This window comes from Erigeron canadensis, chromosome 3, assembly GCF_010389155.1.
Source record: "Erigeron canadensis isolate Cc75 chromosome 3, C_canadensis_v1, whole genome shotgun sequence".
Lineage (NCBI taxonomy): Eukaryota > Viridiplantae > Streptophyta > Magnoliopsida > Asterales > Asteraceae > Erigeron > Erigeron canadensis.
In genome coordinates this window covers 27,148,940-27,171,660 of record NC_057763.1, presented here as the reverse complement: position 1 = coordinate 27,171,660, position 22,721 = coordinate 27,148,940, and the positions used below count along the sequence as shown (strand labels likewise).

General features: G+C 32.5%; 3 protein-coding genes across 3 annotated transcripts; 2 read left to right on the top strand and 1 right to left on the bottom strand.

Annotated features, from left to right (window-relative positions):
* Window positions 1-4,746: 4,746 nt before the first annotated feature.
* LOC122592944 (mRNA turnover protein 4 homolog) lies at window positions 4,747-8,731 on the top strand. The gene is made up of 8 exons (XM_043765278.1): window positions 4,747-4,857; window positions 4,968-5,133; window positions 6,183-6,273; window positions 6,364-6,422; window positions 6,597-6,657; window positions 7,654-7,744; window positions 7,895-7,971; window positions 8,442-8,731. The coding sequence occupies exons 1-8, from the start codon at window positions 4,830-4,832 to the stop codon at window positions 8,556-8,558; spliced, it is 690 nt and encodes a 229-aa protein (XP_043621213.1). The 5' UTR covers window positions 4,747-4,829; the 3' UTR covers window positions 8,559-8,731.
* Window positions 8,732-10,096: 1,365 nt separating this feature from the next.
* LOC122591804 (disease resistance protein RPV1-like) lies at window positions 10,097-13,818 on the top strand. Its single transcript, XM_043764038.1, has 4 exons — window positions 10,097-10,560; window positions 10,644-11,727; window positions 11,820-12,164; window positions 12,247-13,818. The coding sequence occupies exons 1-4, from the start codon at window positions 10,097-10,099 to the stop codon at window positions 13,816-13,818; spliced, it is 3,465 nt and encodes a 1,154-aa protein (XP_043619973.1).
* A 576-nt stretch (window positions 13,819-14,394) lies between these two features.
* On the bottom strand, window positions 14,395-21,646 carry LOC122593514 (WD-40 repeat-containing protein MSI1). The gene is made up of 6 exons (XM_043765933.1): window positions 21,149-21,646; window positions 17,724-18,050; window positions 17,277-17,429; window positions 16,327-16,451; window positions 16,142-16,237; window positions 14,395-14,784 (listed from the first exon to the last, which is right to left on the bottom strand). Exons 1-6 carry the CDS (start codon window positions 21,491-21,493, stop codon window positions 14,559-14,561), a joined length of 1,272 nt encoding a protein of 423 aa, XP_043621868.1. The 5' UTR covers window positions 21,494-21,646; the 3' UTR covers window positions 14,395-14,558.
* Between the last annotated feature and the right edge of the window lie 1,075 nt (window positions 21,647-22,721).

Sequence of the window (22,721 nt, the reverse complement as noted above, 5' to 3'; positions counted from 1 at the left end):
CCCAAAACCCGTAGAAGACGGCATTGGGAGTTATTTTTTTTAAGGAAAATGTCATTTCCCTTTCTAGATCCTTGTACATACACCCATTACTTATCAATATTATTGTTAATAAATAGTACCTTGCTGTGAGTATATCGTAAGTATATTGGATGGATAACATTTCGTATTATAAGAGAATTTGCAGGAACATATAGCAATGGTCATATATTTTTTTATCATACACGAAGTGAATGTTAAATTTTATTTTTTTTTTGAACATTTAAACATGGTTTATTTTCATTAATCATAAAGCAAAAAGCTAGTGAGTGACTAGCATTACAGAGTATATGAGCTATTTTACTCGGAATAAAAACAGAAAAACATGTCAACAATGAACATCAAACTGGTTCCAATTCGGCCATTGAATGCGGAGTTTGTGAGCTCTGTTGGACAACCACAAGTAACTTATTCCTTATACTTTCTTTCAGAGCAAATCGTAGGGACGGCTCCTTGCTGGCAAAGATGCAATCGTTTCTTACCTTCCAATAACCCAACAGTACGCTAACATAATGAGGTTAATGAGTTTGCCTTTCGCAGGAAGAAGGTTTAGGCTCTTGTGTATTTCAAATAGGCCTCGAATGCTAGAGGGATTGGTGATCGGAAGTTTGCACCATGAGGCCACGATAGTCCACAAGCAATCTGTAAAAGTACAATGTAGGAGTAGATGGTCCGTTGTTTCATCATGTTAAATTACACTACAACCAAAAAAATAAAAACACTTAGGTCACATTCTCATTTCAAATATCATCCACCGTCACATCTCAAAACCCAAGCAGACCTTACAATCATCATAATTTGAATACTTATATCAATCTTAACATGTGTTAAGTGGTTGTCTAACTTGATTTTGTTGTCTTGGTTTATATTTGCAGAATTGATAAGTAGATAAAAGTTATTCAAAAGGACTACTAAGCAGATTTTCTAATAGACCAAGGACCAATGATGTATTAGTTGTAAATATGGAGGGTCTGATATGAAGTCGGTGAAATTTGACTTATATCTAACGAATTATATCTAACGAATTATGGTTCATTCAACCATCATTCTTTCATTCACATATTGATCATTTTTCACCTACTCTATATCTTCTAGGGTTATATTTTCTAACTTGATAATAGATCATCTTGATATTTTCTTGATTGTAATAATAAACACTTTAAGTAAGTCTAGCTAATCAGATGAACTAATTTGTTGGTTCTTATAAATAATAATTATTATTTTCTGGTTAAAAAAAACTATCTTTAACTTCAGTCATCGTATCCGACAAAATATTTTTGTTGCTTAATTGCTTATGCTGGTTACAATTATTTAGGGGATATTTTGTTTGAAACGTTACTTTTTCCTCAAGCAACCTGACAATGTTATGTAGAAAAATATAATGGGTGTTCTTTGGATTTACCTCTCGAGAAGGTAAGTCAACGATAGATTTCAACTCTTAAAGGTTAGTACTAAACAAACAACGACTCAAGTAACCTGACAAAAAAAGGGAAAAAGAGTAATAGAAGTTTTACAATGTTATGTAGAAAAATAAAGAAGATGAAAACTTTAGTCCTTCTACTTTATATATATAAACAAAATATAACCTTATGTATTAAATTATATAAATCTTTATACTAAATAAAAGACAATTGTCTTTCAAAAGTATTTTTAGAAAAAATATGATTTGGCAAGTCTACATTTTTTCTTAAAACCTTTTTATTTTAATTATGATGTCATAAATAATTTACAATATTTTTAATTAAAAATAGGTCACTAAATACTTATTTTAAGTTACTAATCTTTTATTACAAACAAGAAAATCTTTTTATAATTATTATGTTTTCAATTCATTATCTTTATATCGATTTATAATTAATAACAAAATTTACATACATATTTTATAGTTTTATAATTTTAACTAAAACGCCCGGATTAAACCCGGGTAAATTCACTAATATATAATAATAATAAAATAAAAGTATCAATATGTTTTGGTTTTCGTCGTACAATCTAACATAATATTTTTAATCTAATGTTATTATCAAATATGTTAATAGTATATACTATGTATATATGATATGAAGCCTAATAAATATATCCATATATTTTTTATTTTTCTCATACAATCTAATATAAACTTATATTTCCTTAAATAATAAAATAATATTTTATCAATCTAAATCTCATGTTATTAAATAACTTAATATTCTACACTACATATGAAGCTTTTTCCATAATTTTTTGTTTTTTATTAATTTATTGACAAAACTAATTGGACTTATGAAAATAATAATTAAAATTTCCTTTATTAATTTATTAATAAAGTTGACTTATGACTTATGAAAATACCAAATTATAAAAATCATATAAAAATAACAAACTAATAAAATTAACCCTTTTGATTAGTTAATAAGTGATTAATTATAACCATTAGATAAAAAATGATGTTATTATTGACCAATTAAAACCTTACACGTGGCAGCTCATATGAATTGTCACATGTACGATGTGACATGATTTAGACAATTTACTAAACTATTAACATAGATAAGTGATATTCGTACCATAAATTTTAAAATATTTACTAAACTTTATAAACATTATAACATATTGTACAAGTATCTAATGTACAGTATTGGTAAATTAATCTACTTTTTTGGTACTAATATCATCTCCCGTTAAAAAACTTTGGCCAATTTATACTATAAACTTTTCGTTATAATTAGTTACATTATGAGATACTTAACCCTTAAGGCAAACTATACATTAGTTATATATATAACAAAGTCTTAAATTGTTTCATGCATTTAAAATAATTCAAACTTTTAGTCACAACCCTTATATCAAATAATGTTATTATTACTGAATTTATTATGAAGTAAAACACAACATTAATTCTTCTACTTTATATATTTAGACAAAATATAACCTCATGTATTTAAATTATACACAATTGTCTTATTTTGTCTGAACACGTTGCAATTTGATAACAATCTTATACTTTATTTTATAGAAGCATCTCAATAAATATGGATGATAATAATGTTTTATTGTTAAACCATAAAATAATTCTTTTCGCCTAATACGCGGTATAAGCATAAGTTTTCACTATAACAAAATTAATAGTTATTTAGCAGGTGTATGAGGTTGCCTTGTAAAATACATTTTGTGAAAAAAACAGCGTTTTGAAAAAACATGTCCAACCTGCTTTTCCAAAACTACATTTGTCTCTATGAAAAATCAAATAATTTAAAATGAAATCTTTGATAATGATTAGATATGTTCAAATAATACTACATCACGATTGTTTGTACCATTTAAAATTTCAAAACTTCTAAAAAAATTAACTATAAATAAATAAGCTAGAAATCTCAATATATTTGTAAATTTACTTTTAAAAAGGTAACTATAAATACAAAACATAGACCTTTTGAGATTAAAAACGTGAAAAAGAAAATCTATAGTTAAAAAGAAAGATGGTTTTAATCTGTTAAAAAAAATGGTATTTATAAGTTTTCTTGAGAGTAATCAAATGATTATTAGATGTAAGTGTAATCCTTAGATATTGCTATGATGCTTTGATATTTTATATAAGGTTATTTTTGTTTTATTAGTTTTTCTTTATGCTTGTATTTATGTAAAGCATTAAACTACGTGAAAGATCATAAAAAAAAGACTAATTTATTTACACGACTTAAAGAGAAGGCAAATCTATACTTATTTCTTAATTATATTCCGCTAAACAAATTTGGTTATCTTGAATTTTAAAATTATCACTTGATACAATAATTTTAAGTTTCAGTAATTGTTTATGAAAAACATGAAATCATGAAATTTTATGTTTTTTTTCTTTTTATAAAGACATATCTTAACTTTGATTGTAAAATGCAATAGTTTTCAATGAAACTATGTTTATTGTAATTAACTCATTTTAGCAAGATATTAATTTACATCTTTAGCATCATGATACTATTTAATTCATTTTCAACATCTTTTATTTATAATTTCAATTTACGATATTATAAACTGATAACATGTCATTAATTAATTATAATATCTCGCGTATTACGCGAGACAATAATCCAGTTTTATCAATTAAACTAAAGTTATTTAATGATAATCCATTTGTCTAATTAATCAAATAAACGTTAATCTTTGTGATTTACTTATGTAGTTCAACTTTTTTTTTTTTAATTAAAATAACAAATAGCTTATATAACCAATTTATTTAAATTAAATAATCATATTATTTTGTATGTTCATGGTTGATTAGATGTTTTATATGTTTTGACCATAAGAGATCAAAGATCTGAAGACATATAATTAGTCGGATTTATAAAATTTCACATAATATTAAAAATATTAACAAAGATAAAAGATAAAATTCCTCTTTGAATGGGAAGAACCAAATATCGAATGGAATGTCACTTAATTTAACTAGTTTTAAAAAAAAACCAAAAAATTAGGGTTAACGAAAGATTAGGGTTTCAAACGAATACCCCGGAAGTGGCCAAGAAACCAACTTATTGTTTGATTGAGAGACACCGATTAAAATTTTTTTCCTTAGTGAACTTATGGAGTTATGGGTTAATAAACCATGGATATAGTAGGCCCATTGAAGAAGTCCAAGAAAGTTTAGGAATTGGGCTCCAAACTTAAAAGAAATCAGCCCAACTTAACACATAAAAAAGGGGCTTATAAACCCTAGAGAAACAAAATATTTCTTGTCATAATTTTCAGGGTTTTATAAACTTCCTCCTCCATCTGAATAAAAACTCTCATACTCTGTCTTTACACACGGCAGAGTAGACATGCCGAAATCCAAAAGAGATCGCGCTGGTAATATATATATTTCATTATCATGATTTGAATTACTTAACTTTAATGTAATTTTAATTATAATTGTTATGTTTTTGATGGATTTTGTACGTGTTTGAATAAATAAACAGTGACACTATCAAAGACAAAGAAGAAAGGGAAAGAGCATAAAGAAACAATTGTCAACACGATTAGAGAAGCCATTGAACAATATAATTCTGTTTATGTTTTTACCTTTGAAAATATGAGGAATCTTAAGTTTAAGCAGTTCAGAGAACAGCTTAAATCCAACACCAGGTACTACTACTTTTCATTCTTCACATTATATATATATACTAGTCCTAATACCCGTACGATGTACGGTAGCTATATAGATTGTATCATAAAGAAATTCGAATATGCCTCATACATGATTCGTGAGTATAATATAACTTGTGGTTAAAGTAAATCGATGATCGAAGATAAATTATAATGAACAGTTTTGATAAATATAATATATGTTTAGTTAGAATTTTGGATTTACCTTAAATTTTTAGAGCCACATCAAAATCGGAACTTGTAAGCATAATTGATGATGACAAATAGCCTTGTGATTTCGGATCGTAAACTCAAATTTTTGATGTCTGTATGTTAATAACTTATTATAATTAATATAAATAATAGTATTTGAAGAATTGAGAAAGAAAAATAGACAATCTATTCATGAGAAAATGATCAATCAAATAATGTTATAATATCTTTTGTATTAATAAGCAAGAGTTGGAGTTTAAGTCTAAGTCTAATAAGGAAATTGAATTTTTATACAACTAAAAAAGCTAATTTAACAAAATAAATTAATTAAAAAGACACATGTTGATCAAGTATTACGCCATGTGTTGTTTCAAGAATGTCAATCCTGTTTTAGTTTATTGGTAGATATAATATATGTGTGTGTGTGTGTATGTATTCATGTGTATCCATGTATAGAAAGTTGCAACCTTTTTAATTTACACACACCAACACATGTAATGTAAGGATATAACTATACAAATTGGGATATTTTATATGAAATATTATAAGCAGTTTTGATTGAATAGTACTAAAGTTTTGAGCTTTATAATCACAATAGAGTTAGATCATATATATAGTAATATAGAGACTTCATAGGAGCCATTTTATAATTATATTAACATACCCACATCGATACGTGCTATGTGTATAAATTGGTCATTTGTCTGCGTATATCGTTCAGATGTGTGTAAATTTCTTTTTATTGACTTGAGTATATGTCGTTATATCATGAATAATATGTTGTAGTCCATCATTTTACTAATGAGTGATAGTGTTTGATGTGTTTTGTGATTTAGATTCTTTCTCGGGTCAAACAAAGTTATGCAGGTTGCTCTAGGCCGATCTGATTCCGATGAGATAAGACCCGGGCTTCACAAGGTGTCAAAGGTACATCCTTTTCAATATTTTGCACAGTGATTTTATTGCACTTAATGTACTTTGTTTAATAAGCCTTTCTTTTTAACTATACGCACACAGCTTCTTCGCGGGGATTCAGGGCTTTGTGTGACCAATATGTCTAAAGAAGAGGCCCAAAGGTTACCTCTAAACACATGTCCTAGACATTTTTCTATATGCTGATACATCGTTAATGTAAATCAGCAAGCACCAACAATTGTTTCATGAACATGAATCACTTTCGGCTTCTTTGTATGCTCTATCTTATGTTATCCATACATTTGTACTGACTCTCACATTCATATCTTTGGCAGAATATTCAATGAGTATGAAGATTATGATTTTGCCAGGACGGGAAGTATTGCCACAGAAACGGTTGGTATTTATAAATGCTCTTTTCTCAACTCGTTTAACAGATCTGATAGGTTTTGTTCTGTTGATTCTTTATGCTAGATATACTGTGGTCATCTTATTTTCTTTTTGATAAACCTTTTTCTTGTTGTGTATGCCTTACTAGCTCATTAACTCAGCCATATCCTCCACTATCGACATTATTCGCAATACTTGGCTGCACAAATACTAAGAGCGTTTACTTTCAGCTAAAGATATAAGACATTCTCTTATCTATATCTATCTATACTTCTATACTATATTATAAAGCGGATTTCCTCTATATTTTCAACATTGGACTTAAATTTTCAATATTGAATTTAAGTATTTCCCCAAAATGCCCCTCCCATTTATTCTATATCTACCTAAAATAACTATAATACCCTTTCTCTCTCCTCAAATCTCAACCAATCAATTTTTTCCTCTCTCCTCCATAAATCATTTTATTCTTCTAATTCATTTAAAATCTTTTATCTCAAAAACCGTACATCGATAAATTATAAAAATTATATCGGTGTTCTAAAAATCATGCTCTTTAATTAGAGTGGTCATTCGATATACTTTCGACGAATTTTTAAATCCGAGGACGGAGCCCGTCAGGTAGATCACCCCATCACCACCACCGCCGCCGCCATTACATCACCCCGTCATCGATCACCTCCACTGCTGCAACACGCGGGTACCGTTCTCGTTTACCTAAAAAGTATTAACTAAAAGGATTAACTCCTGATTTCCAAATCATGGAAATTGTTTTGGCCAAAGTCAACATCGTTTTTGTGATTAATGATTGAATGCACATTGACAAATTCAACGTAACCAGAAATGTGAACTAATACGGGACTTCACAAAGTAAAAGCGTTGAAATGTAAATGTAACAGGAGTATATTAGTATTACAGAATCTTGTTTGCTTTGCCCTTATCATGTATGTGAATCCATCTGTCTTAGTACTCATTTTGTATGTTTGATGTTTTCCATTGCAGGTAGAACTCAAAGAAGGTCCTCTGGAGCAGTTCACCCATGAAATGGAACCCTTCTTGCGTAAGCAAGGAATGACTGTGCGGTTAAACAAAGGTGTGCCTTTCATTATAAACTCTCTTATGTAGCACATCACACGCAACAAAGTTAGGAAGACAGCCAAGCCTTCTATATGCAGAAATAAGAAACGTTTCTACTATTATCCTTTTCCCTTTCTAACATTTGGTTTTTTTGATGTTTGAGCAGGAGTGGTGGAACTTGTTGGTGACTGCGTTGTATGCACAGAGGGGAACCCCATATCACCTGAATCTTCCCGTATTCTGGTTTGTTCTTTCTTGCTGTATATTGTTTGTCGTATATGGTTTCTGTGTTCTGTCTCAAATGTCATTTCGTTTCAATCTTACATCCCTATACATCAATCTTTGCTTTCATCACTATACTTGATCAAGGCATCATGCAGATTGCGTTAAACAATCACTTATCTCTTTTGCAATTAAACATTGAACTAGTCAGCTTTGCCAGTCCAATAAAACAATTTGAGGTTTTATGCATTAATAAGCACTTAGGGCCACATCAACCTGTTTGACCTGTGGGAGATCAAGCATAATCCAAATAGGCCCACTAGTAAGTAAAAGGGCCATTTTACCATTTCTAGCTGATTTTTCTATCTTAATTTAAGGTCGGAATTCGTAGGGTTCATTGCACATATATATCACACATTTATCATACAGTAGTCTTATACCTACTCAATACAGTAGATTAACCGACGGCCTTGGAATTTTTTAAAATGCAGCGCTTAATGGGAATCAAGATGGCTACTTTTAAGCTACACTTGATATGCAGATGGAGCCCTGAAGATTTCGAAGTCTATCAAGAAGGCCTGGAAGGTTCAGATATTGAATCCGCTTAATAATACTTCAAATTTATGTACCAAGGTTTTGTTAGATCAGGTTTGTATTGACGTGTTAAATGATTAAACTTAACACAGTTTTGTGAGACTTCATATTATTATGACTGCTGGATTGTGTAAAAGTTCCAACATAGATATGTCAGTGTTCTTAATTGCATTGCTTTCTTTTTCAACTGTTGGAATCAAAATTTAATTTTATGTGCATTATTTCCCTTCATGTGAGAGTTGTCCGTGCATCAGGGTTTGGGTTAACACAGCGGGTCAGTGGTAATAGATTAGGTCGAGTTGGGTTAATTCACTATTCCGTTTTCACATGTGATCATAACATAAGCAAATAGTTAAATCACATGTGATCACTACATAAGCACTGCTTGTCATCCAAGAAAGATTGAAATATACCTCATTCTCAAGAAGCTGATGTCGACTTGTTCGTCTGCAAATCAACCACTAGATGATTCAAACTTCAAAGAATGAAATATACTCATTCTGAAAAAGTCATGGGTGAAAATGGAAATTTAAATGAACTTGAGGTTCTATATAAAAGATTAGAATAAAGAAACTAAGTTATGGCCGTATGGGGACATCTTCCCCTAGGCTGTGCACCGAAGTTATCACCATTAAAACAAAGGTTTTAACTTAATGTTTCGGTACAACTATTGCTACTTTAAAGTTTAAACATGTATTCACTATCAGAAAACACTACTTATTTGTACTAAAACTTATGTAAGTGAGTCTAATACTTCAGGAGCTTTAGAATTTGGCGCCCTGCACTTACGTACATAATCATAATCTTTTATCTATATATATATAGTCTACTGCTGTAACCAAATAAACGACTTGAACCAGAAAAGTAACTGTAAGTCATGAAATAATTCTTCCTTTTATAATTGGTTTATTATAATTTTGTAATGTTTTTGATGAATTTATAGTATTGTTCCTTTATTTTATTTTTCCCCTGAAAAAAAACAACAATAATTGCTTATCAAACTAGTTATTGCAATTTATTTATTTATGTGCACGTAGTAGTCAAATCATGTTTGTCTGTCTGAGCACACCTAAGTAATATAACTTAGTCTAGACAATCATGTCTTTGACAGACTTGGTTAAGAAAACATAATCTAGTTTGGTCGTATCTAGAAAAAGAAAAATAGTATAATCATGATTTTAATCATGATTTTGAACATATATGATTTCCCTGTTGTTTTATTATTTTCTTAAACGGCACTGTCAATAGTTAGTTTTTTGCTTAGTTTTCCATAATTTAGTATTTAAACGTAATGTCTGGATTTGAACTCGAGACTTCAGACAAAGCCATTAATTAGTATATCTTTTGAAAACTCAATAACTCATCCAATATTTATACGAGTATTATTTTTAGATCGTCAAACTATCATATTCTTAGTCCTAAACTTACCAACAGGCCACTAACGCATTGGTATGCACTTAGCTTAATTCATATGACCATAATCGTGTAAAGTACAATAATTTTCATGCTTCTAATTTTGTTTTGTGAACAGAGCTATCATATATCGTTGAAGATGTCTAGTTGGAAATATGATGTGTTTTTAAGTTTTAGAGGTGAAGATATTCGTAAAAGCTTCATTGATCATCTATTAAAAGATTTTAAGCAAAACAGAATTCATGCTTTTAGAGATCATATTGATATGCCTAGAGGAAAAGAAATATCTCCTCAACTTTGCAGAGCCATTGAAAATTCGAGGTTCTTGATAGTTATTTTCTCCAAAAATTATGCTTCTTCATCATGGTGTCTCAGAGAACTTGTGAAGATTCTCAATACCAAGCAAAATAAAAAGCCAATGCATGAAGTTCGGATCTTATTTTATGATGTTAAGCCCGAAGTGGTGAGGAAACAAACGGAGAACTATGCTGAAGCATTAGCCAAACATCAAGTATCAAATCAAACGGAGGTAGATGAATGGAAGGAAGCTCTGACCATGGCATGTAGCTTATCTGGATGGGATCTTAACAACATGACAAATGGGTAAAAATTATCCAACTCAACTAGTGTAAACCACTTAATTTGTAAGGCTATTAAAACTCTTCTTATGTATTTCTTGTGAGCAGGTATGAGTCAAAGTTCATTGATTGCATATCCAAGGACATCTGCAAAACCTTATGTGATGTGCCTTTGCATATTGGTGAGAACCTAGTAGGTGTAGATGCTCGTGTAAGTAAACTGAACTTGGTGCGCTTTATTGGCTCAAGTAAGGTAAACATGATTGGTATTTGTGGTATTAGTGGAATAGGAAAGACCACCATCGCAAAAGCTATTTATAACTCGATGTATGCTTACTTTGAGGGAAGTTGCTTCTGTGAGGATGTCCAAGGAGTCACCAAACTACAAGGGCTACCTCAAGTCCAGAAGCAATTTATTAATAAAATCATGAAAACTGAAAATGTGAAGATATCTCATATTAGTGAAGGAATTATGGTAATAAAGAAAAGGGTAGCATGTGAGCCAATCTTACTTGTTTTAGATGATGTGGATCATCGCGAGCAACTAGAAGCACTAGCAGGTTCGCATCACTGGTTTTGCCCCGGCAGTTTAATTATTTTAACTAGCAAAGACAAACAGTTGCTAAGATCTCATAGAGTAGATGAAATTTATGAAGCGGAGTTTTTAAATGATCGTGAAGATATTATGCTTTTTTGTTTGTATGCTTTTGGCCAAACATACCCTACACATGATTTCAACAACCTCGCGCTTGAAGCTGTGAAATGTTTACAAGGGCACCCTTTGGCTCTCAAAGTTGTTGGGAATGCTTTGTTTCGAAAGCCTATACGAATTTGGAGAAGTGAATTGGATAAACTCCAAATCTATCCAAATACAGAGATACAACAAAAATTGCGACCAAGTTTTGATTGTCTAGACTTTGATCAGAAAAGGATATTTCTTGATATTGCATGTTCCTTGATAGGGGAAAGTATAGATCTTTCTGTACGTGTACTTGACAGCATTAGTTGTTTTCCGGATGCTAATATTGATGTTCTAGTGGATAAATCTCTAATTAAAGTATCTCATGATTTCTCACTTCAAATGCATGAACTAATTCGAAGCATGGCAAGAGAAGTTCTACGTGAAGAAACCGACAGTCCTATCCGGTTGTGGGGTCCGTCAGAGGTTTATGCTGTACTTAGTGAAAACAATGTAAGTATAAGAATTGTAGATGGTGCTCTTTTTGCTATAAGCAACATACGTTACTACTCAAACAATCTAATGATGTTATTACTTATATTTAGGTAACAGAAACAGCTGAAGCAGTTGAAGTTCTTGTCCTTTTGTTAGAGAAATCTACTAAAGAAGTTCACATAGGGTGTAAAGCTTTTTCCAAGATGAAAAAATTACGGATCCTTAAAATAATTCATCCTGAACCAAAGGACTTTGGACAGTCATTTCAGTTGTGCATGTCGACGGACTTCAACGTGAACTTCTTTGGGAGTTTGGTTTTTTTATCCAATGAGCTAAAATTGATTTATTGGCATGGATATCCTTTCAAGTTCTTGCCATCAAATTTTTATCCGGAGAACCTTGTTGCAATTGACTTGTCTTACAGCAACATCAAAAGCTTTTGGACAACACCTAAGGTATTTACATTTTCATATATACATGAGTTTTCTTCTTAACAGCCAATGGTCTAAAATCTTTCCCTCTTGCCCTTGATTATAGTGTTTTAAAACGTTGAAAGTGATGAAGCTGAGGCACTGTCGTAACCTAACAACTACCCCTGACTTCACAGAGATGGCCAATCTCGAAAACTTGATACTTGAAGGCTGTGTGAATTTGTTTAAGCTTCACCCATCTATTGGAATGCTTAAGAAACTTGTCATGTTAAATATGAGAGACTGCATACAAATTAGAAGTTTTCCCTGCAAACTTGAAATGGATTCTCTTCAAGTTTTGATTCTCTCTGGGTGCTTAAAAATGAACAATCTGACTCAGGTTTTGGGCACCCTCAAAAGTTTGGTGAAGCTTTACGCCGATGGAACAGCCATAACAGAATTTCCTTCTTTCATATCATCTCTATCCTACCTTGAAGAACTAGAGATTGGTAGATATGAACAGACCAAGTCTCCTACTTGGTGGGCATCAATCTTCCAAAAGCAACCACAAAGTTTGGTGTTGCCTTCTTTGGCAAGTTTACGATTCCTAACGGTGCTAAAAGTTAGAAACTGCAATATATCCGAAGTGTGCTATGACATTGGAGCCATATCATGTCTAAGACGTTTAGATTTGTGTGGTAACAACTTTACTAAGTTACCTGGAAGTTTGAGTCAACTTTCTCGTCTTAATGTTCTACTTCTTGTTGGCTGCAAGAAGCTAAAAGTGTTACCAGAACTTCCACCTAGATTAACTGCTTTGGCAATTGAATGTACCTCCTTGCAAGAACCACCAAGGCTAATTCACAGACAAAGTATTCTTCAATGTGGTTTCCTTGATTGTCCCAAAATGTTTGAGAATGTTACCATTGATTGCCAGGTGTCTATGGCGCAGACTCGACAATCATCTACAACTTCACGTGTGTCTACAGGCCAACTTTCTTTATTTGTCAATTTTTTGGGAATCCAGAGAGGGATTCGTGAATTCTTAGGTGGAAGTGGTTCTTTGCGTGAACATAAACGTTTGGGAAAGAAATTTAATTATAATGGTTGGAACAAATATATACAATTAGAGATAATATCTAATGGATATACGATTCCAAGGTGGTTTAAAAGTAAGAGTAACGGAAGTCATGTAAAGGTGGAATTACCTCCAAATTGGTGCTTCTCTAAGTTCAAGGGATATGCATTTTGTGTTGTATTCACGCTTAAGGAGCCTTGTATCGGTCCACCAGGTTTCTGTGTGAACAACTTTGATGGAGCCTCTCTTGCTGGAATTCCTGCAGGATTGTTAGAGACCATACCAATTTACAATACAGATAAGAAACTGATATGGTTGTGTATAAAGACATGTGATTGGGGATGGCAGGAAGCAAAGAATTTTGTCACGTTTTCATTCGGGGATAACAAAGATGTTGAGGTGAAGAATTGTGGTGTAAGACTTGTTTGTGATGATGATGAAGATTTACAAGAAGAAGAAACGGTTTTAAGTATGATGACACAACACCTTCAATCTAACAATCCGCATACTGCAATTTTAGCACATGTAACGGGGGATGGAAAGAAGCGAAGAATTTGGTCACATTGTCATTCAGAGATATTAATGGAGATAAGTTTGATGAGATTTCAGGGTTTGGTGTAAGACTACTTTGTGATGATGATGATGAAGAACAAGAAGAAATGGTTCTAAGTGTGATACAAGCATACAACACCTCCCATTTCTGATGATAGTTCACCTTAATCAATCGGGCTCGAAGTGATTTCTCAAAACCAGTGCAAGCAAACAAGTTGCAAATCAAATAAACAATCAATGTTGTAACTTAACAATATAGATTCTCATCTCATCTGAAATGAGAGTTAACAACATACACTGACAAAGGTTAATGAACTTGTTAATTAGATTTGTGCGACAGAAACTGGACTCACTCTCTTACAATATTGATTTTTATTTTAGTGCACCTGACCACAAGCCTAACGGTCATCCTTATATCTTCCCTACAGCACCAAACAAACAAAACTTCAAGGAGATGGTATAGACGTGCAGAACAGGTCACATCAGACCAAAACAAGATATCATTCAAACTTTTGGCTTCCAAGCCAGTGGCCGAGTTGTATACAACTCCCTACATCACATGAATGCAAGTATGCAACAGTTTAACGTTTCACTTTTGAAAAACAAAGTTTGAGATAGTTCAAATTCTATAAGGCAACTGCAAGCTATCAAAAACATACATGAATTCCACTAACTAATCAAGTGATTTTTTATAACATGTAGAACAACACAAAACGATTAACACAGAAGGTAATAATGTCGTGGTTTAAACGGAAAACAATTGATACACGTTCATTTAGTTATGTTGATGGTTTACAGATTCTTCACATTTAAGCACCTCGGGATTCCTCGGCAGGCATATCATCTTCATCATGGTATATATTTTCAGCCATCTGCCATATTTGAAGTATGTTATCTTCTGCAACACTAGCAACAATCCAGTCTTCACATGGGTTCCATGAGAAATCTGAAACTTTACTTGTGTGTCCACCATGGATAAAGAGCAGTTCTGGTGGGCCATCTTCAGCATCCTCTGGTGTTTGTTCCTGGTTAATCCTGTGTAGTAAAACAAAGGGTTATAAGTAGAGTATTGATGGTGGCATGTAGTGTTAAAAAACAGGGTAAACAATAATTGGCCGGTTGTAAAAAGATCTATGGAATGCTTATCATGAGGCATGAGATGCTGTGTCACACAACTAAAGCAAATTGTATAAATGTGAATCCTAGCATAACATGCATTACAATTTTACCACATTTATTAACGAATGGGCTAAAGTTTCATCTTTTACTAGAATAATATAAAAAAATAAACAAATCTAGAAGAGCCAGTATTGACACTGAAGATGCATTTGAAAGTATCTTTTGGTTTAAGTATATAATTTTCACTTTTTTCTGTACAAAAAACAAGGACGACAAAATATGTTGCAGGCCAACCCTGCACATTACCCAACTGACCTACTTTATCTCCACTACTTGTAATATTACATATAATATGAAAACTCAAGATATAAAACTATGACGTTGTCAATGTGAAAACACAAAAGACTAATGCAGCTGTAGGACTTAAGAGACCATGGTTTGTTTGCAGCTTAATGAATATAGAAATACATGTATAGACAAAGACAAGACTATCCCAGATAGATATAAAAGGTTTGCTCAAGATTATCAAAAATGCATGTTCTTGTTTCCTTCTACAGAAGCCTACCGCCATACAAACTCTAATGTACAGCTTGACTAGCTTACTGCAGGTTGCACCGTACAGCTTGACACACGTTAAGGTTTTTGTTTTTAACTTGCATGAAATGCATATTTGCCAGTTCAAATGTTTGGCAAGCCTTATTGGTAGAGCTACAGAGGTGTGGTGACTGCAACCCATATACTTATGAAATGATCGATTCGAACAATGTTTTCTCTAAATAATTAAATTAGAAAGAAAGGAAAAGCAGAAGAATTTTACATAAATGTAACACACCTAAAGAAAACATAACCCCTTTAAACAAATATAGTTCCTAACAGCAAAAACCTAATAGATTTGATGACACTTCCTCTCAGATAGGCAGCATCTAACAATGATGTAAAAAAATAAACAAGTAAGAGCATCCATGAACCATTATGTAAATAGAAAACAGCAAGCATACAAACATACATATTACAGAAAGTATTTTCTCATATGACATATCAATGTTCAAGTGTTGACCTTTGATATAAATATATCAAATAAAGGACCCAGCCACCCATTACAGTACAGAAACCCTGCTTTAGTGATAAACTTATAACACAAGCATTTAAAATTTGAATTTGAATGCCATTTTTAGATATCAATGTAAAGTAAATCTTTAACATGCAATTTTTCATTGTATAAAATTTAATATAGAGTTCAACAGCAACGTTATAGGATAAATAAAGTGCTTACCTACTAAGATCCCACACCATGAGTCTCCTACCAAGACAGCATGAAGCTAAAATTGTCTCGCATTGTGGATTCCATCCAACTTGGAACACCTCCTCCCTGTGGTAATATAATACAACATTTAACAGGTGCTGGAGAGTATTAATTAAAACAAAGACAACGTATATGAAAGTTATGGAAGAACGAACTTGTGAGAATCAAAGGTGTGGAGAGCAGAGTTGATTTTTCTTAAATCAAACAGCTTCACGGTCTTGTCTGTTGATCCGGTTGCAAAAACCCACTCGTTAAAAGGATTGAATGATAAGCAATTAACCTACGTCAAAAAATATGCAAGACATAAATCATTGTATACTTGTGTGGTTAATCAAGCGGAATGGGTAATATTAAAATTTATGGGTTGCATGGTTTGCCAATTGTAGTGTCTATCTACTTATATTAGAAGTAAGCTGGTTGGTAACTGCTTAAATGAACACTTGAATATGCAATCCCAAATATCCCCCAATTATCCTATTCCAAGAACTTGAGTTTCAATTTACATTTTGAAAATGATCACCTGATTATCGAGACTTGAGATTGAAATATTCATATTTGAATAAACAGACTCGGGCATATTACCTTATTAGTTAGGAGTCAGATATCTATTTCACACCAGCTACAGATCGCTGTAACAATATCAATTGTCTAGAGATAGCTAGAACTCACATGTTTACCTGGTATAACCCTGATATAAAAAATATGTGCCCTTGAATCAATTTTTAGTTATTTTATCAACTATTTCCTTGTATGATAAGAATTTGCCAAACACTCAAACATTTAATGATCTAACTATTACAGCTTCAGAGAACTAAAGCACATCCAAAACTATTTTCGACCTCCCATTTCTCCAGAGTTAAACTGATTTTAATTCAGATTGATCAATACCAGATTATCACTCTCAATAAGCACACAATAACCACCTGCCGAATATCATTCCCAGAAAATGTCCTTCACTTTTACACTAGCCGTGAGGGCTTAAGCATGCACCCCCAAAATCCCAAACAGCTATACATGCTACTTGTTACATGTTCAAGAGACATGAAAATTTTGGCTAAAACCTGTATAAGGATACACCAGTGCACAATCTTTGGTGCCATCATACCTCACTTTGATGAGCCATGACGCTTTGGGAAGGCTTGGTAACTGATGGAGATCGGAGATCCCATATGTGCACGTATTGGTCATCCCCACATGAACCAAATAAATATTCATGCCTCAAATGCCAAGCTACATCTTCTACAACACCATCATGAACCTATTGAAAATGAACAAACCTGTCAAATTTAGTTATATTCTTGTGTGTATTTATGTGTAACAAGTTAGAAGATCAAATCTAACTAGATTGGCCAGCACTACAAAAAGAGGGCTTTATAATGCTTAAATGGCCTATAAAAGTCTACATGATGGTAAAAAGATAAAGACCATCGAATTATGCATTTGAATATGTAAACGAATACGTAATTCTAGAGATCTAGAGAAAATAACTAAATTAGTGAGATTACAATAAATACGTGTAGCAAGGTAACCATTCTATGACAAGTGAGAGTACCTTGAATATTTGCATCGCATCAAGCGATTTATTTTTGGGGGTTCCTTGAATGTCCCATAAGCAAATCTGAGCATCATCAGAACCGCTCAGCAAATGACCCTGCTTAAACTTACTCCATGATAGGCCATACCCCTCAGTGTTGTGGCCCCGTAATCTTAAATCAGGACTGCACGCTCCATCTAGAGGAGGCTTAGATGGGTGTTTGCTATAATCAAATACATAGACTTCTGCACTGACTGTTTTTGTGGCAATAATGAAAGGGTTTTGAGGCATATAACGAGCCCTGTTCACCTCTCCTTCATGATTTATTTGCTGTATAATTTGTACCTGCAAGAGAAAGAACATATACACTAATAAGTACCAAAAGAATTCAGATTTCAGAAAAAGCAGAAAAATTTAGTATCAAGAGATGATTTGCATGTAAAGCACTGAAACTTAACAAAAGCGTTAAATAGAATTTCAACAGGTGGGGTCCACAAAGATGAAAAAATTACAGCTAAACTAAACTGTGATTACATCATTATAGCTTAAAAACCCGCCCATGTCAGACTTTTAACTTGACTATTAGGCTAAAGCTAATTTAAACAGAGATTGTGGCCATACTAACTTTCAGAGTTGCTCCATTATTTACATGTAATCACGACATAGTATCAAATTTACTCCCATAAATATAATGATGTGAACCCTACTCAAGTTTTTTCTACTCCTAACAACTGCTTTCTACTTTTGTCTTCACATCTAAAATAAAATCAGATAATCATCTACGGAGTTCGCAAGCAAATCCAGATGCATTTCACATTAAAACTAATCGTATTTACCAATACAACACCTCAAAGAACGCTAAGAATGCTAGGAACCTAATTATAAATTTACCCTTTAGGCATATAAAAGACCTGACCCAGAATACTTAATAATTAGCTAGACACACACAAACCATAACATAAACTCCATTCGTTAGCCCTAAAGTGAACAACAGAATTTCATCACTATAGTGAGCACTAAAGTGACTATCAAGCACTCACGAGGAGATTTCACGTCTGAATTGTTACTATATATTTGAACTACACTACCATAAAACCTTTTATGATCCAACTTCACCTGAAACAATTCTTCTCCCTGCCATGGTACTAAACCGAATCCTAGCTTCACATAAAAAACAATAACTACAACACAAAATACAATTACTTCTCTATTCAATGTTAGAACTTGCTCAGCATGACAGCATACAATGCTGTTTGAACAATAAAACAAACCCCAGATCAGATTCTGATTCAGTATTAATCAGCATTCAATTGTGACCACACACAGTAAATCAGATAGACTGACATAGTTGTAAACCATGAAACTCTTGTCACAAAATAGTAACTGAACACATTGAAATTACCATTACCAGTTTACCACTCAAAACAACTTGGCAATATTTGAAGCTAAACAACCTATACAACATCAAACATAAGAACCTAAACCCCAGCCCAAATTTTGCTAAATAAACACAACCCACCACCCGGAAAACAAAATTAACCAACAGAAGCCGACACACACACACATACATATGTATATAATGTGAAAAAAAGTGCTAAGGACTGTGTAAAATCTTCTTAGATGTTAAGAGGTAAGTAAGATTGATTGTATACTGTGCAAAATAAGCTAACATTTTTGGTAAAACATACATAAAAATATGATGTGAAATCTTCTAAGTTACAATAAATAGCGAGTATCTTATATAAACACATATCCTATCATTAAACATCACAAAATCTTATGACCATGTATACAGAAAACGTATCAGTCAAGTGCATCTCACAGGAATTTACTTCATTTAACACATAATCACCAGTCAAAACAAAAACTAAAATGTTCCTGAAGTTGAACAACTAGATAACCAAATCATTAAAAACATCAACCTTTTTCAGACTCTTATCACTATGGCTATGTTTGACACAAGTTTTTCAAGAGCTTTTCAGGAGCTTTAGCTTTTTGTTTTAAACTAAAAGCTCCTAAAATTCTAAAAGTTTTGGTTGGTAAGAAAAGCTTCAAGCTTTTAAGCTTGGTGAAAAGCTCTGTTAGGAAACGTTACTAATACTAGCACAAAAGCTCCAAGCTTTTCATATAAAAATTACTTAAATGACCTTACTTTGATATGATAGCAGCTACATACATGGCAGAATGACAGATGGTAATATGCTCTCACTCAACTAGTATATAATATACCAAAAGTTTGTGTAGATTGTACGTAAAAGTAGATGTGGTTATGCAATGTAGTTGCCATTCATATATATGTCAAAGTTAAGGTATGAAGAATTTTTTACTCTTATATATGTAAGTTAAGTTGAGTATGAGTATTTTATTTACTTATATATACATAAAATAGTTTTTTTATATTCATTATATATTTTTTCGTTACAGCTACAGCTACCATATCAAACACCACTAAAAATAAAAGATCCTACTAACAGCTTTGATGAAAAGCTACAACTTACAGCTCTAATTAAAAGCTACAAATAACAGCCACAACTACCATCTACAGTTACTTTTGTCAAACATAACCGATATATATGTATACGTATTAAACATATAAGCACCACTCAAAAGTCAAAACAACGATTACCGACTTTTGAAGCTAAACAGCCTAAACAACATGAAACATAAAGGAAAAACCTGACCCTAATTTCACTTATTAAACACAACACCATACTTGAAAAAACAAAATTAACCAACATGACCTCAATTAGACACACATCTAAATACAAACAACAGACATATATACACATATAAATCAATATATTCCAAACAAACAATGCAAAGTATACAGAACACCAAAAATGCAACATAAACACAAACATGACTAGAACATCAAAACATAAGCTAAACGGTAGCCCTAATTTCACAAACTAAACATAACTCACCACAAAAAAATAAATAAATAAAGTAACCTACTTTCATCTATAAACCACAACATAACCTCAAAATACATACATATACAGTTATGAAGCTACAGAACAATAGAGAATCAGAAACACCGACTCCTTATTTCACAAGCGCCTGCAAACCTAAACCCTAACTTACTTTAAATATATACAAAAAGTCTAGAATGTAACCAATAGAACACCCACATACATACAATCACATATTCCAAACAATAACAAAAACACCAGAAATCACAACTAAAAACACTATTTAACCTGTTTTTATACCTAAACCAAAATGTAACCCCAAATACATACATTACATATATACAAACACACATACACATATCCATATAATCCAAACATTAATAAAAACACCAAAAATCACCACAAAGTACATAAATTAACCTGCTTTATTACCTAAAGTCCTAAACCACAACATACCCTCTAATAAATCCATATATAAACATCCACATTATAGATACAGATACAGATATATAATATGATAAAAAAGCAAACCTTGCCATTAGAGCAACCAAATCCACCAAAATCAGACCTGTCATCATCATAATGTCGAGCATCATATTCAGCATCTTCAAGAGGCAGCTGAACCTGAGCCAACATTAAATAATTAGGCTCATTCTCAGAAGTGTGGGTCCCAAGAATCATCTTCTGAACAGAATAATCTTTGCCAGCTGGCTCGTCGCGGTCGGGAAGCCACTCGACAGTCAACGAAGGCCACTCGAGCGCGTGGGTGATAACCAAATCGTATAAAAAAGGGGTGTTTTTCTTCCATACTTTGTATTCTTCGTTTATTAGACGCTCTTCCATTTCACCCCTCATATCTTCTTCATCTTTCCCCATTGATGAATTTAGGGCTTGATTTGAATTGGGTTTTTTGTGTAAAGATTTGATTTTTATTTGTTTTTTTCTTTGAAAAAGGTTGAGAGAAACGGAGGGAAGATTCGGGAGAGGCGGGTCGGTGTGTGTTTGTGTTTGTGTGTGTGTTTTGGGTTTTTATTTTTTTTTTTACTTTTTTTTTTTGGTGTGTGTGTGTGTTAAGGGTTTTTTCTTATGATTTTTGGGCTGAAATGTGTATGTATTTCTGGGCTATATGTTATTAGTCTGTTACCAATTTCTTGCAATTTTGTGAATGAAAAAAAAAAAAAAAAAAACCTCCTTTTAGATTTCGGTTCGAGTATAAGTTGACTAACACAATATTTCGATAATGCAGCGGTAGTTGTGGTGGAGACGGTGTGGTGGTGGGGGCAACTGTGCTGACAGAGACGGCATCGAGTGATGTAAATAATTGATGTAAAAGTAATTGATTTAAAGAACTAATGATAATATATTAAAACATTATAGATTGGTAGTATAATTTCATCATTAAGGGTATTTTAAATAATTTTTTCATCTGACTTTTAAAGAGGGGGCTGTTTGTAACCAACAAGTTAGATTAAGAAATAAGGGAGCGTTTGGTTCACGGAATGTTTTTTAAGGAATTAGAATCTATCAAGGGAATTGGAATTTAAAGAAATTAGAATTCAAAAGTTTTAAAATATATGATGTGTTTAGTTGATAGAACTTAATGGAATGATAAAAATAAAATAAAAGACATATCATATGTAAATGACAAAATAACCCTTGGTAGATTACCATTTACAATACCCATGTCAATATAAAAGCATTTACATCTGTCTTTTTCACTCTGACTTCTTTTTCTTCTTTCTTTTGCATCGCCTAACTTCTTTTACTTCTTTCTTTGAACCACTCTCACACACCCATGACTCCATGGGCAAACTAGAATCATTTTTTAATTAAATTTCAAAATCATCTCATGTTTAAGAAACAAGACGTGTCCATTCAATCAGCTTAAAAGGAGAAAAAAAACACACGACGATACGGGTTGGGTGGTTGGTGGCGGTGGCGGTGGCTGTGGTTGGTCAGGGCCGGTTTTATTAGCGGTTGTGGTTGGTGATGGGTCTAGTCCAACAGAGATGATGGCCAGGGCCGGTTTTAATTAGCGACGGTGGGTTGGTTGCGGTGGCTGCCATGGCTGTGGTTGGTGGCGGTGGATACCATAGCGGTGGTT

What these genes read in the sequence shown, in the direction of transcription:
- LOC122592944 (XM_043765278.1), top strand. Translation starts at nt 4,830, where the DNA reads ATGCCGAAATCCAAAAGAGATCGCGCTG. An exon ending in GAAGTATTGCCACAGAAACG is followed by an intron (nt 6,658 to 7,653) that starts GTTGGTATTTAT and finishes TTTCCATTGCAG; the next exon opens with GTAGAACTCAAAGAAGGTCC. An exon ending in CTGAATCTTCCCGTATTCTG is followed by an intron (nt 7,972 to 8,441) that starts GTTTGTTCTTTC and finishes TTTAAAATGCAG; the next exon opens with CGCTTAATGGGAATCAAGAT.
- LOC122591804 (XM_043764038.1), top strand. Translation starts at nt 10,097, where the DNA reads ATGTCTAGTTGGAAATATGATGTGTTTTTAAGTTTTAGAGGTGAAGAT. An exon ending in CTTAACAACATGACAAATGG is followed by an intron (nt 10,561 to 10,643) that starts GTAAAAATTATC and finishes TCTTGTGAGCAG; the next exon opens with GTATGAGTCAAAGTTCATTG. An exon ending in CTGTACTTAGTGAAAACAAT is followed by an intron (nt 11,728 to 11,819) that starts GTAAGTATAAGA and finishes ACTTATATTTAG; the next exon opens with GTAACAGAAACAGCTGAAGC.
- LOC122593514 (XM_043765933.1), bottom strand. Translation starts at nt 21,493, where the DNA reads ATGGGGAAAGATGAAGAAGATATGAGGGGTGAAATGGAAGAGCGTCTA. An exon ending in ATGCGATGCAAATATTCAAG is followed by an intron (nt 17,430 to 17,723) that starts GTACTCTCACTT and finishes CATTTTCAATAG; the next exon opens with GTTCATGATGGTGTTGTAGA. An exon ending in CACACCTTTGATTCTCACAA is followed by an intron (nt 16,238 to 16,326) that starts GTTCGTTCTTCC and finishes ATATTACCACAG; the next exon opens with GGAGGAGGTGTTCCAAGTTG.